The following is a 15347-nucleotide window of genomic DNA, read 5'->3' as shown; positions in this document are numbered from 1 at the left end:
GCTCTCGCTCTCCGCCCAGCGCGGCCGGCCCCGAGGCGCCGGCGGCTCCGGCTGAGGCCGCGGCGGCGGAGGTGGTGCTGCCGCGGCGGCGGCGTTCGCGCGGACCAGATCCTGGAGGTCGGCGACGAGGTCGGGGTCGGCCGGGTCGACGCGGACGGAGAAAAGCAGCAGCAGCGGCAGCAGCATCGTCGCGCTTGGGTGGGGGGAGCTCGAGAGTTTCGTGTCAGCGTGTCACTGGATGGCTTCGATCGGGGATTCAACCCTTCGAGTTCGGGGCACTTTATTCTGTCGGCGCGTAGGGCCCACAGGTGGACTCGGAGTTTGGAACGCTTTGGCTCGATTTGGGCCGGCGCTAGCTGGGCGGTGGGCGGGTAAGATATTTTCGTAGCACTGGATGGAGCATCTCCGACCACGAGTCTTATATTTAGATCCTATAATTTGTATTAGGGACATATTTAATATATTTAAGGCTAAAAAAAGTTTATACTCCAACAGCGGGGTCTCAAATCATGTCATTTACAACTAATTGGGGCAAGATTGGAGCGGAGGTATTGGGGAAAGAAGTCTGTGTCAGTTAGATTTCGTGGCAAAAGAGAGATAGGACCCAACCAATTAATTCCTATATCTAGGACCCGGGAGATTGAGTCATAAATTGATTTGCCAGCTTTTTGTAAAATAGGACTCCTGTTGGAGGCTATTTTTTTTTCTCTTAAGCCCTATATTTCAAGATAGGACCTAATTTAGGACTCCTATTGGAGATGCTCTTATACTCCCACATACAACTTTTAGTTTACCTAGCACTATAATAAATGAAAGAGTGGAGAGCGAAATAAACTGAATCTCGTGCAAGACCTAATATCAACACTAAACTAATACGTTAGACACTATAAGTTGTGCATTGGGAGTGAGGTGATGTCTTCATAATAAATAGAAAATAAATATGATAGGCGGAGAAAAGAGAGAGTTTAATACAGATCCACACCAAGACATCATGGATTATATCGTGTCGTTTCTAAAGGTGGTGTCTTAATGATATGGCAATATAGACAGTACTCATGCAAACTATACGTTGGGATTACCCTTAGGTTAGTCTCAATGCATAGTTTCATTGCACAGTTACCAAGATTGAGAACTTGGTAACTGTACCGGAGGAGTGTCATGGAGATGAAACTCCCCTCATATCCCATGAAACTTCCCATTTTCTCTTCTCTTAATGACCCTACCATGTCAGCAAATTTGCTGATGTGGAATGATATTTAATACCTATAAAACCCCTTATAAAACCCCCACTGAGACTGGTGTTAGGGCATCCTCAACCCTCCTCGATGTAGGATGGTTTCTATAGTATTAGTTATACCATCACATAGGACTTTTAGCTTATATGCACTTATTATGTGAGAATGAAGAGAGAAAGAAACTGATACTCATGCAAGATCCAATGTCAACACGTGAACCAATACGCTAGACACTATAAGTTGTGCATTGGAAGTGAGATAGTGTCTTTATAATAAATAGAGAACAAATATGATAGGCGGAGAAAAGAGAGTGAGTTTAACTAAAATCTACATCAAGACATCATGGGTTGTAGAGTATAGTTTTTAAAGATGTTATTTTAATGATATGGTAATATAGACAGCCTATCAAGTTGAGCGGAATATTTTAATTGAAAAACATTCTTCTCACCAGCATAGATTATTGAAAAAAGACATGTAATTTACTTATACTTGACATTGTCACATGTCTCGTGTGTAGAATAAGAGTGGGCAACATTTTATTTAAATTACGCCAGCCAAGATTCAAATTATGCTAGCCAAGTCTTATATTATAAGGGGTTGCATGCACCAATGAGTTGAAACAAAATGTTTTAAGGTGAGCTAGTTTTCTCTTACGCTATCAAGGGTTGCTATCTTGAAGAGATGTCTTTCTCAAACTCAGAGCCCACTCCTAAGACCAACCACCTTAACTGAAGCAGGGAGGGAGAGGGGAGAAATACACAACCAAAAACAACCGTGCGAGGTGAGGATAGCTACGAGACGGAACAAGCGCATCTCTAATGTCTATTTGGCGAGATCCACCCTAAGTTTTACAAGGTAACGTATATAGATTTTTTTCCGAAACATGATAGGCGCACATGCTTACAAACACGCACGCACACTAACCTCTATGAGTATATGCACACAATTCTACTCCTATATTTGAAATAAATTCAGAAAATTGCGAACACCCATACCGAATCTAGAACTCGAATCCGGATGGGCAGATTCCACTACAAGAAACCTTATCAGTTATACCACGCTCAGTTTGCGGTAACCTATACAGATTGTCACTATTAAAATCTAAAATCTAAATTTCACATAGAGCTATTTGGAGTCACTCTAATTGTGGATGTGGTTGTCTTGTCTCATAAACATAGAAGCTTTGCGATTTTGTGAGTCATCTTATAGGGATTTCACAATCTAAGGTTGATGAACTGTAGAAACTGGATTATAGTCGAGGTTATTTGAATTTCTAGGTGGATTTCACAGTCTAGGTGGATTCAATGCTAGGTACATATTTGCAAATTTCGATGCAGCGACCGATTAGATATTGTTACAGCATTATTAGGATGTGTTTGGTTCCGGAGGGCTAATTTTAGCCCTATCACACCAAAGAGAATCTTATCATTAGAAGTATTAAATAAAGTCTAATTATAAAACTAATTGCTGAACTCTGAACTAATTCACGAGACGAATCTAATGAGGTATATTAATTCACTATTAGCGAATGGTTATTGTAGTATCACTGTTGCAAATTATGGATTAATTAGACTTATTAGATTCGTCTCACGAATTAGCACTCATCAGTGAAAAAATTTTATAAACAAATTTTATTTAATACTTTTGAATGATAAATTTTTTTTAATATGACGGGAGTAAATTTAGCTCTCTGAAACCAAATGGGACATTACAAACACACAGCACGGACTCCCGTATTCCACTTTGGTCCTGCTCTGTCACTGTTGGCTGTTGCGCACTTATCATGGAGCACAGCTAGGCAACGCGAGGATTGCGGAGGCCATCTTCTCCACCGAGGGCGCAGCAGATCACCAGCAAGCTCACCGAGCAGATCGGCCTCGGCGCGTTCTTCTCGTGCACGCATGATCTCCCGGCCGGGCCGGCCCCCGGAGTAGTGGAGTTCATGGTGACACCATCAGGATCCAGTGGCCACCAAAAGCAGCCGCTGGCATGAGCTCACCCATCTTTCCTTCCGGTGGTGGCCGGGCCAGCTTTCCGAGCTCAGCGTCATGGCTCCGGCCTCTGGGCTCTGGTCCTCGTCCCGCCTATGCGATCGCCTCTTTGTGCGCGCGCCCTCACGACGCGCGAATGGCGTCGCGTCCAGCGTCTCTTAGTCGCATCATCGCGGCAGCAGCCAAGGCTCGCATGGCGTCGTGGTCACTGACGAGGCAGACATTACTCCACTGTAGTTGCTGTGACAGCATCGCCTGATTGAGGCACATCATGTTCCCAAAAAACCACGTATCGGTCTATCTATCTATCTATCTATTATATTATTAATAAAAAAATGTTAAAAGAAGCTATCAGGGTTTAAAAATTCCCATGTTAATTTAAAAAGAGAAGGATTTATACCGTAAATTAACCTGGAGAGTCCATATCGAATACGATATATAATATATTTAAATTCGAAATAAAAAGCTAGGAAATTAAAAGATATTTCTCTACACTTGGAAACCAAATAATAACTAAATCAAGAGTCCATGCCGAATATAATTAGTAAAAAAATATAAAAAAATTGAAACCAGTTTGATACGGATAAATATCAAATATATCTAACATATAGTTAAATTTTGAATCAAAACAATAAATATACGAGAAGATCTTGACCGATTTGTCATAGAAATAATAGACCCATGTATAGTGACCTTCCATTTATCGTGCTGTCTCTAGAAGTACGCGGTAAATATATGCAAACTAGATTTATTTTGGATGGGGGCGAGCTCAATTCGACAGAAGAAAGGATATGCAGGGTGAAGCTCAAATCTTCAATAGCGGCGACCATTTGAACATGGATGCTAAGCTCAATCCAGCAACTGAGGAATCTGACTTAGCACACAGAACCATGGCAGGGAGGTCGAGAGAAGCAATCATGGTGATCCGATCAAAGTCTCAGCCATACATAGTTGTGTCATCGAAAGGCTCCCTGCACGCGAGACCAAGATGTGCTCAAGGGCAAAGACTGAGCAGTATTACTCGTTATGAGGTATGCGTTGGTGCGCTTCATGAATCTTGCTAGCTCGGATTGGGTGTCCACGTCGACACTACAGTACTGATTATCATACGCGGTGCACGCGGCGCTCTAGCATTTGCTGGGCTCAAGGCCGTTCCGGACACGAAAGCATGCAACGGAGGTGATTGTCACTGAGTTCAGATCAGTTCAGTTCCTATCTCTGGCACAATACAGACAAGGTCATGTACGGGTTGCTATGTAATTTGATACTGTTACTGGCTTAATTGTAAGTGCATGGCATTCAACATCTAGACTATAATAAGAATCTTCACATGCGCGTTGTATATGCTTTCAGTAGCTTTTTTTTTATGAAATACTTTCAGTAGCTAAATGGTAGTAGCAAACCTTAATCGACTTGATCAAATTTGAAAGCCAAGCATATGCATGTCATGCTGTACACTTTCAGAGTATGATTGCAAAACGAAGTTTCGTTGAGATAAATTTTCTTTGTTCTCATTTTGTAGTACTAAAGTCACATGGGAAAAGCACCCATAGGAACATTATTGGATACTGATTTGAGATGGTTGAGGACAACATAAACTGCGGTGGACATTAGATTGTGGAATGGTAGTGCTGGCTCATGGAGTTGAGGAATAGGAAGAGATGGAACGAGAAAGAGAGGGTCATACACAAGGACGGATCCAGCGGTGGGTCTGGCGGGGCTCGAGCCCCTCCTAGCCTTCAGAAATTCTATGGAGCCCCTCCTAAGCCCCTCCTACAAATTTGAGGAGGAAGAAGGAGGGAAGGGAAGGCAAGAGGAGGAAGAAGAATAAGAGAGCCCCCTAACTCAATTCTGCATTCGCCACTGATCATACATGGTTGGTGAATAAAGCAATATCATTTTTTCTCTATAGCAAAAATTTGTTAAATTCAATATTGTTACATCAGGTTGATGTAGACTCCTTGAACCACGTTCTAGGCATCTGCATTACTAGAATAAACATAGCAAAAAATAAAGCAAAACAATGAGCTAGGACGGTAATGATAGTCAATCCATAAACTAGATCATGCAGAAGGCGAATAAACAAAGAAATACGATCTTCTTCTTTTAGTAAAAGATAAATGAAAAATAATTGCAGTGATAACTGAAGGGGAAGTGAAAAGGACTCCAAAAGAATCACATTCCATCTGTTTTGGGGTTTGAGCTGTCGGGTGCCATGCCCGATAGGGTCATAGCAACTGCACTGTAATGATTTCGAGCACACATTTAATGAAGTTCAATAGAGAATATTGGATTAAATCAATTAGAGAACATTTGATTAAATTCATTACAAAATCAATGGCCATCGTAGTAAGTCAGATTTGGATCGTGTAGCTTACAATTGCAGTGGCAGTCCTATACAATATGTTTGACTTAGTCTGTTATAAAAATTAAATATATAAAATAGATATCAATTTATGGTTTTTATATTTATTTAGAATAAAAAATTATTACGATAAAAATATATCTCCTAGCCGCGCTATCAGCACGGGCCATCGTTCTAGTTATACTAATAAGGGAGTGTTACAATAAATCATCACGTTTGTCAAGACCCGGGGTTATCGAACTGTGCACATAGCGTACATATTATAGAATAAGGGATGGGATATGGCCCACGCCTTACATCAGTTGTAACTATTCATATCGTAGTAGAACTAGTCGGAAAGGAAGGAAAATATCCGAGTAGTACTCGGGTAGGACTCTTTAGCTCGTATCTAGCTAAGATTTCCATATAACCCTATCCCCCCAGACTATATAAGGGCGGGCAGGGCCCCCTTCAAACAGACATAACTTAAGGCAATACAAACCACCACACAGGATATAGGGTATTACGCTCTCGGCGGTTCGAACCTGTCTAAACTTTGTGTTCCTTGCACCTTTGAGTTCCTAATCTCGGTGACATCCACCTACAATTCACCACCTCGGGGGTATCCCTTGGTAGGCTTGGAGGTAAAACACTGATAGCTGCGCGTGCCAGGCAAGGGTGTTCATCGAGCATCCAGCGGAGAACTCGATGGCATCTTTCAACTTCACCAGAACCGTGCTCGATGAGGGCATAACTTTCATTTTCGGCTCCTGAGTCTGCATCGCTAATGGTTCACGTGACTACAACAGCGCATGGCTGATACCAAGGAGCTGGAGGTGCCTATTACACCATCATGTCGCGATGCCGACGACCTCGCTGGCGGTCTCGGCGGAATTCAATTTTCCGATCTAATTGGAAACCACGCGAGTCACCTCGGAGTGATCCCAGGTCCATAGATCAATGCTGACGATCTGATCGTTGGAGTGGACCGGGTCGACCGCAACATCACTGCGTGCATCAAGCTTGCAGAGGCCGCCGAGAGGGTCTAGAAATTCTCACGTTAATCTAAAAGGGAGAAAAATTTGTATCGTTGGATTTTATGAAGATCTAACTGTCCAAACTAACTCAAGAGTTATAAGATACTGTTACTAAATAGCTAATTTTAGAATTAAAAAAAGGAAAAATTAGGATATTTTCAAAGAGTCCAAACCCAATACGATTAGTAAATAAATAAATTCAGAATTAGAAAAACAAAAAATTCTAGATGCCAAAGATGAGGAGATATATTTTAAAGATGACAAGCATGATATTAAGATTGCATCTCACTTTTGTTATTAGATCGAAGGAACATCATCAGCGCTAGCTACCTCTAGAAGACCTAGTGATAGTGCCAAGCAATAGAACATAGGATGTGGCGCCAATGTCTGCCTGTCCCAACCGAAGCCAAAGATGTCGGAGGCATAGGAGGTGCCCGGCCGGTTAGTTTGTGGAACGAAACAAAAGGTGATCGAGAGATATGAGATGCGTGCAAGGGAATCGGATCGGAAAGACATACATGTTCGTTGTGTATGTTAAGTGCATTCTGACACGTTAGTATGCAATCATATTTGAAATGTGATGCACAGGAACCGATACGTGAATATATATCGTTGTAATATGACAAAAATCATCTCGGATAAATAACAAGTAAATAAATAACTAATTTATGGGGGAAAATAAAAATTGTTATTTAGTTTCAATAATATTTGGAAGAAAATTGCTTAAATAAAGAGCACAGATACCAAATTTTTTTATATTATTGTCACTACTGACGCAACTTCCTTTAAGTTAACCATTGTCTCAATTACATATGGGTGGGGCTTGCTTAGCAGTTTTCTGGCAGTTTAGAGTATAACAACTACGTAATGATAATTGCCACCTTTTTGTAGGACCGGAAAATGCGACCAGAGGGGGGTGAATGGGAGCAACTCAAAATAATTTCGCACGGAAGCAAACAGATCAAACTCCCAAATTTCAAGAACTTTAACAAATTAGATCCAAATGCGAGGAAACTCGAAACATAGGTTCACAAGATCACTAGAAAGCTATTCCCAAAATATTATGCAAGACAATCAAGTATAAAATACGGATCAAGAAAACCTAGATTGAAACCGACGATAAACCTGACGAAAAACAAATAAGCACGATGCAATGAAACGAGGAACAATACTTAATGATTAAACCAAGTAATTGTTCTTACAAAATTGCATCTAGCCTCCGCCCGATCGTCCTCCCTCTCTTGATTAGAGAGATCAACAAAAATCCCTCACTAGGAATTAAACCCTAGGCTAGACTGGAGAGAGGAGTGCACGCAAGAAGAGCTTCAGGGAGGCGGCTACTGTTGCGCGGAACTGTTCACGGCGGAACTGTTCACGGCGGCTACTGTAGCAAACACCCAGAAACCCTAAAACGCATACCCCTCAATCCTAGGTGCCACATATTTATAACCCATAGGGTGGCACTACGTAAATTACAAATTTGCCATTACGTAAATTAAATTAACGTAATCGGCGCGTATCACGCAATATCATCCTCCACGGCAAACAATCTCGATGTCCGCGATCCTTCCATCTAGCACCATGGCGTCCCGTGATCTCGCCGCACGATGATCCGGAATCTTCTCGCGATCGACAATTGTCCCCGTCTTCGGCCACGTCCGCCGCAACGAACGTCCGGGATCTTGGTTTTGTGGCTTAACCAAGAAACCGCCCACCAACGTTCTCTCGCTGTGTCGTCAGGTACAGTAGACATACACCGCACGATCTCAAATCCCTCGAACGCAAGTCTTGATCCACCCTTCACCGCTCTCAGTCCATCGGCGTGGCATCATATCTTCATTCTTCACACGTCGCCGCATGTTCAGTCTCCACCTATCACCTGCAACGACACCAACCAAGAGAAACGTCACACGCACACTGTGTTGTTCAATCACTCATCACAAGGTCCTAGCCCCACGGGCATCTCAATCTCCCCCTTGATGAGTGCATTGACAACACCACACCACACAAATTTATTCAAACAAAAATAGAGTAAAAGAAGAAAGAAAAGAAAATAATCTAACAAACTTGATCCCCACGGACATGGGCTAGCAACAAAAGCTAGGCTCGACACAATCAAGACAAATGCAAGAGTAACTGAAAAGCTCCAAAGCTGACAAACTCCCCCTATCAAAATGCTCAAACTCAACCTCCCCCTGAGACTCAGCAACATTTCAAAAGCATAATCTCAGCAAGAAAAATAATTAACTCCCCCTGCAAAATGAATTTGTGTCACTCATTCTCCCCCTTGTTGACAAAGCACTCCGTCAAGTAAAAGATACATGAGGGGACGGCACAGATAGAAGCTTCAGAGACATATATCAAATACTTATACCAGCGAACCAGCAAAACCAGCCGTTCAGAAAAGCAGCAGCACTATGCAATGACCATAGAAATTTAAATTTGAACCTTTTGAAAACCAATTAGTCAGACCATGCAAACAAATTCAAAGCCAGTATCAAGCTGAAGACAAGACATATAGCAAGCTCACACGACGGGTAACAAAGCTTCCAATCAAAGTTCACTGCAAATGCTTGAATCAGGTCTATGCCATGAAAGACAAACCCGTGGCACACACAACACCTGCGACTGGGGCAAGCTGTGAGTAACCAACTTAGGCTGCCATGCCTAAAGCACAAGTCTGTATATACAAACCCAAATCTCAGCATCATAATATATATATATATATATATATATATATATTGTTCCCAATGTTATATGCTGAATACTGAACCCATTTTTCTTTTGTTGTCCCTGCTGATCTGGGATCTTTTGACAGCCCCTGGACTATAGAGTGCCCGGTTCATGTGTGTCTTTGCGACACAAAGAACATTTGTTCTTTCATAGGCCCAAAAGAAGCTACATTCACAGTGACAAACCGGTCTTTGACCCATTGAAAGGAGCCAAAACCGAACCGTGAGCAAGATATATGTCGAGTATTCAACCAGATACTAGAACAAGAACATGTAAACAAGCCTGATAAAATCATGAAGTATCTGTGTGCTGTTTTTAAAACAAAATATGGTCACCCAAAGCATCACAACCTCTCCAAAGGCGTTTATCACAAATTCGCTGAAACAAGTATAAGGCATATGTAACCGAAGCGACAAAAACATTGATACTAGAAAGGATAACACACCCCAAACTCACCACGCAAACGTGCAAACGTGGCTTGATCGAGTGGTTTAGTTAAAATATCAGCCAACTGCAGACTAGTATCAACATGCTTAAGCTCAATATCACCCTTTTCAACATGATCTCTTAGAAAATGATAACGAACATCAATATGTTTCGTTTTAGAATGCAGCACAGGATTCTTAGCAACACTGATGGCACTAGTGCTATCACACAAGAGAGGAACATGAGAAAACGACAAACCAAAATCGCGAAGGGTAGCTATCATCCATAAAAGCTGAGAACAACAACTAGCAGCAGCAACATACTCGGCCTCTGTAGTAGATTGAGCAACATTGGATTGTTTTCTAGAGGACCAAGAAACAAGAGAAGAACCCAAAAACTGGCAAGTACCCGATGTAGATTTTCTATCCAAACGACACCCAGCAAAATCAGCATCCGAATATCCACACAAACTAAGCGTCGAAGAAGCAGAGTACCAAAGGCCAAATTCAGGAGTGAAACGAAGGTACCTCATTATGCGCTTCACTGCCTGTCGATGAGAGGTCCTGGGAGACGCCTGAAAACGAGCGCACAGACACACAGCAAAGTGTATATCTGGTCTCGTCGCAGTCAAGTACAAAAGCGACCCAATCATGCTTCTATATTCCTTCTGATCCACGGATTCTCCATCTTCATCAGCATCCAAAGCTGCGCTAGTCGGAATGGGCGTTGAAATTGGCTTAGCATCAGCCATGCCGAACTTCTTCAGGACATCTATTGTATATTTTCCCTGATGCACAAATGTCCCTTCCTGTGTTTGTTTAATTTGCAATCCTAGGAAAAAGGTCAACTCACCCATCATAGACATCTCAAACTCCTTACTCATTGATTCTGCAAACTTTGCAACAAGAAAATGAGACGAACCACCAAAAATGATATCATCCACGTATATCTGAACTATTAGAGAATCATTGCCTTGTCTGAGGAGAAATAAAGTTTTATCAACAGAACCCATTTTGAACCCATTTTCAAGTAGAAAAGTTTTCAGTCTAGCATACCAAGCACGAGGTGCTTGCTTCAACCCATATAAAGCCTTTTGTAACTTGAAAACATGATTAGGAAATTTAGGATGTTCAAAACCAGGGGGTTGTTTAACATAAACTTCCTCTTCTATATACCCATTCAAAAAGGCACTCTTCACGTCCATTTGATAGAGCTTAAAACCACGTGAAGCAGCAAAAGCAAGCAAAATGCGAATAGCTTCTAAACGAGCAACAGGAGCAAAAGTTTCACCATAATCAATACCCTCCTTTTGACAGAAACCCTGAGCCACCAATCTGGCTTTGTTTCTGACAACAAGACCATCTTCCCCTTGTTTGTTCTTAAAAACCCATTTAGTACCAATTGGTTTGCAAGAAAAAGGTGGATCAACCAAAACCCAAACCTGATTCCGTTCAAAATTTTCTAACTCCTCATGCATGGCATTGACCCAATTAGAATCAGATAGCGCATGTCCAACATCACGGGGTTCAAAAGAGGCAACAAATGCAGAATGCGCAAGGACACATTGATTTCTAGATTTATACCTTGTCGTGCGCTCATTCAAGTTACCTATCATTTGTTGAGGTGGATGGCGACGCTGAATATGTCGAGGTGCTGTTCGAACAGAAGTTGCCTCCCCCTCAATGGTAGCTGGTTCATGATCAACAGTAGGTATAGCTGCAGGATCTGCTGTGGATGTGAAAAGCTCTGAAGGCCCATCGTCTATCGTGCTGCTAGGCGTCTGAATGGGAGTTGCCTCGAGCACAGCTGGATCCTCTGTTGCATCATCATCATCGTCAAGTCCATCAACCTCATCTTCAAAAATGTTTTGTCCAATCTCATCATCACCTGCACACTCAAAAGCAGAAGAGAAACAAGGCATCGTCTCATCGAAGGTGACCTCACATGTCTCCTCGATGCGATTAGTATCAAGATTAAGAACCCGGTAAGCTCGCCCTTGCAAAGCATACCCCAAGAACAACCCATCAGAAGAACGTGATTCAAATTTGTCCAAATTTCCTTTTTTCAGAATAAAGCATTTACAACCAAATACGCGAAAATGAGAAACTTTTGGACAACGACCATATCTCAACTCATAAGAAGTTTTCCCCAGAAAAGCTCTCAGAAAAATACGATTAGCAACATAGCAAGCGGTATTGATCGCCTCAGCCCAAAAACGTCTAGGGGTTTTATGTTCATCAAGCATTGTCCTAGCCATCTCAACAAGCGTTCGATTTTTCCTTTCAACAACACCATTCTGAGGGGGGACATACGGTGAGGAAAACTGATGATCAAGACCCTGTTCTGAACAAAAAGCTTTCATTCGAGCATTCTTGAATTCTGTGCCATTATCACTGCGAATTGCTCTAACGACATTATTGGATAACTCATTTTTCAGCTTTAGAACAAGATCATGAATAAATTGAAAAGCCTCATCCTTGGATTCCAAAAAGAACACCCATGAATAACGAGAAAAATCATCCACAATGACAAGCACATACCACTTCCCACCAGCAGAACGGAGACGGGCTGGACCTACAGTGTCCATATGTAACAACTCACCCGGTCGTTCTGTCATCACCTGAGTCACAGGTGCATGAGAAGCCGCAATCATTTTGCCATGTTTGCAAGGAGCACAAACCAAATCTTTCTCGAACTTGAGTTTCGGTAAACCATCTATCAAACCCATCGAACTCAAACGGCATAGTAAATCAAAGCTCAAGTGACCCAAACGACGGTGCCACTTCCAAATGGGGAGAGAACCATGAGCAACCAAACAACGAGCTTGTCCAAAAGATTTAGAGAAATCAACCATGAAAATTCGTCCAAAGGGGGAGATTTGACAAACAAGGTTACCGATAGAATCTAGAACTCGCGAATTGCCTTTCTTAAAACGCACTTCAAAACCATCATCAAGAAGTTGTGAGACAGAAAGCAAGTTATAATGTAAGTTCCGTACCTTCGCGACGTCCTTTAGCATGAATTTATTGGTTACCTTGATACAGCCATGTGCCATCACTTTTCCTTTACTATTGTCCCCGAATGTAATGTATTCTTTACCGCTCGCGGGGGTGAGGCTGGAGAACCATCTATCATCTCCGGTCATGTGACGTGAACAACCAGAGTCCATTATCCATATGTTCTCCTCGCCTCCATCCTGCAATCAATAACGAACACGAGAGTGAGCTAATGACTCAACACTGGGGTTAGGATAATGCAATGAGAACCAGTGCTGGGCCATTTGCTCAAAAGAAGCATTAGCAAAATCAAATCTCTCGAAAGAACGACGATGCCCACGAGGGGGAAAACGTGGCATGTCATTCCTATATGGCGCAGGGGCATTATTACGTGAGCGAAAACTAGAAAAGCGAACAACTGGCGCACGTCTAGAGTCACTATGATCATAGGCACCATGTGCAGGGTACCGATCACGTCGTTCAGCACGCTTCCTACGGAAGCAAAACTCCGCCAAATGACCATCACGATCACAAAAATCGCAATGGTAAATATTTTGAGTAGGAGCAACGACAACCTTAGCCTTAGAAGTGGAACCAGAAAAATCAGGCTTAAGGTTATCCAAATGTTCACAAGTTGGTGGCCATGTGTTATTCAGGCTTTTGAAGTGTTTGGGTTTAACCCTCCAAACCTGCTTTTTAGGAACAGACTTGGGAGGTTCTACCACAAAACCTTCAGGTGAGACCGGTGGACTCTTCTCACTGGGAGTAGGCCCATTGTTCTCACCATCTGCATTCTTTTTACCAAAAGTACGCTTCAAATCATAACCAACACCAAAATGCTCACCCCTTTTAATTTGTGCAATAGTCATACCAATCTGGGGCTCACGCACAGAACACCAACCAAGGATTGTTCTTAAATGAATGTTTTCTTCTTCTAAAGCAGCATTGTCCTTCTTTAAGATGGAAATTTCAGCAACAAAAGTAGGACAAGTCAAACACTCAGGTAAAACAGGACAAGTGTGTTTTTCCAATTGAACAATATGGCATTTAGCAACATTCAACTCAGTTTGCAAAATTGGACAAGTAGCACAAGCACCAAGTAAAACAGAACGAGAGCGAAGTTCTTCCAATTCAATCTTAGCACAATCAAATTTATCAACTAAAATAGCATGCTTAGATTGCAATTCAGAAATAGAAACCATATGAATAGAACATTCCTCACATTCTACAGCAGCAGGTGTAGCATCTTTTAGTGTTTTTAATTCAGCAGATATTCTATCATGATCAGCCTTAAGTCTTGCTAGAATTTTATTTTGTTTATCAACAAGTTTAGTCAACTCTTCAATTTCTTCTTCAGCAGAATTTTGTACCTCATTATCAGAAGAGTCGTTGCTGCAGTCATATGCATCACCCTCATTTAAAGCCATAGTGCACATGCCTCCCTTGATGTCAGCAAGAAAACAGAGTCCTCCATCATTGGTCTTTTTGGGCTTCTCATCTTCGGACTCTGAATCACTAGAGTTGTAGGAGGCATCTGAATCAAAGCTACCCAGCGAAGAAAAGAGAACATGTGCAGCCTTCTTGATTTGCTTGTCAGTAAACTTGTGTTGTCCCTTCTTTCTCCCACGTCTATCACTCTTGTTCTTCCTGTCCCTTGGTTGTTCCTGGCGCCTGTAGCTGTTGCCATGCTCCGGTGCCTTCACCTTGCTTGGACAATCAGCAATGAAGTGTCCACGCTCACCACAGTTGAAGCATCCTTCTGAACGCCTTCTATTTCGCCTGTTTTCATATACCCGCTTGAACTTGTTGGTGAGCAAAACAAGCTGATCATCATCAAGTGCCTCCAACTCATCATCTGCAATATGACACAAGGAGGACAAAGCAAAACTAGGAGTAGATGAAAGATTAGCATTAGTGTTAGTACTCCCAGAAACCAAAGCCATTGGAATATTTGAAGAAGAACCAGCTGTGGGATTGTTAAGCTTTTTCCGAAATTGGATGTCGATCTCTTTGGATTTAAGCTTACTAAAAAGCTCATCAGTTGTAAGAGTCTCATAATTAGTAGACTCAACAATCGCTTCCACTTTTGTGCCCCAAACATCCAAGTCGAGTGCATGCAACAATTTGAGAGCCCTTGCATGATCATCATACGGCATAACCGTTATGTTGGCTTTCATTTTGTTGACAAGACTCAAAAATCGAGCGAAAAGATTTTCGATAGACTCACCAGGCGATTGCATAAAATTATCATATTCGCGCCTGTAAGTTTCAAATAACCGGATCTTCACTGCATTGGTGCCCTCATGAAAATTTTGTAGAGTAGACCAAATTTCATGAGCAACTTGTTTGTCAGAAACACGATCAAATTCAGATTTGCTCAAAGCAGCAAAGAGAAAATCTACAGCTTTGTTATTGTTTTCATATTTTGTAGCGTGAGCTGCATTTGAGGGATCAGCTGGAATCACATAAGTCGTATCAATTATAATATTCCAAATCGCAATCCCTTTCCCCTTGAGAAAGGCACTCATGCGAGCCTTCCAGTATGGGTAATCGGTTCCATCAAAAGCAGGTGGATGTGAAGACGA

At 42.0% G+C, this 15347-nt stretch overlaps 1 protein-coding gene across 1 annotated transcript; it reads right to left on the bottom strand.

Moving 5' to 3' along the window:
- Positions 1–11377: 11377 nt before the first annotated feature.
- Positions 11378–14918, bottom strand: LOC112890548. Its single transcript, XM_025957422.1, has 4 exons — positions 13452–14918; positions 12866–12962; positions 11562–11653; positions 11378–11455 (listed from the first exon to the last, which is right to left on the bottom strand). The coding sequence occupies exons 1-4, from the start codon at positions 14916–14918 to the stop codon at positions 11378–11380; spliced, it is 1734 nt and encodes a 577-aa protein (XP_025813207.1).
- Between the last annotated feature and the right edge of the window lie 429 nt (positions 14919–15347).

This window comes from Panicum hallii, chromosome 4 (assembly GCF_002211085.1).
Source record: "Panicum hallii strain FIL2 chromosome 4, PHallii_v3.1, whole genome shotgun sequence".
Taxonomy (NCBI): Eukaryota; Viridiplantae; Streptophyta; class Magnoliopsida; order Poales; family Poaceae; genus Panicum; species Panicum hallii.
This window is presented reverse-complemented; position numbering and strand designations above follow the sequence as displayed.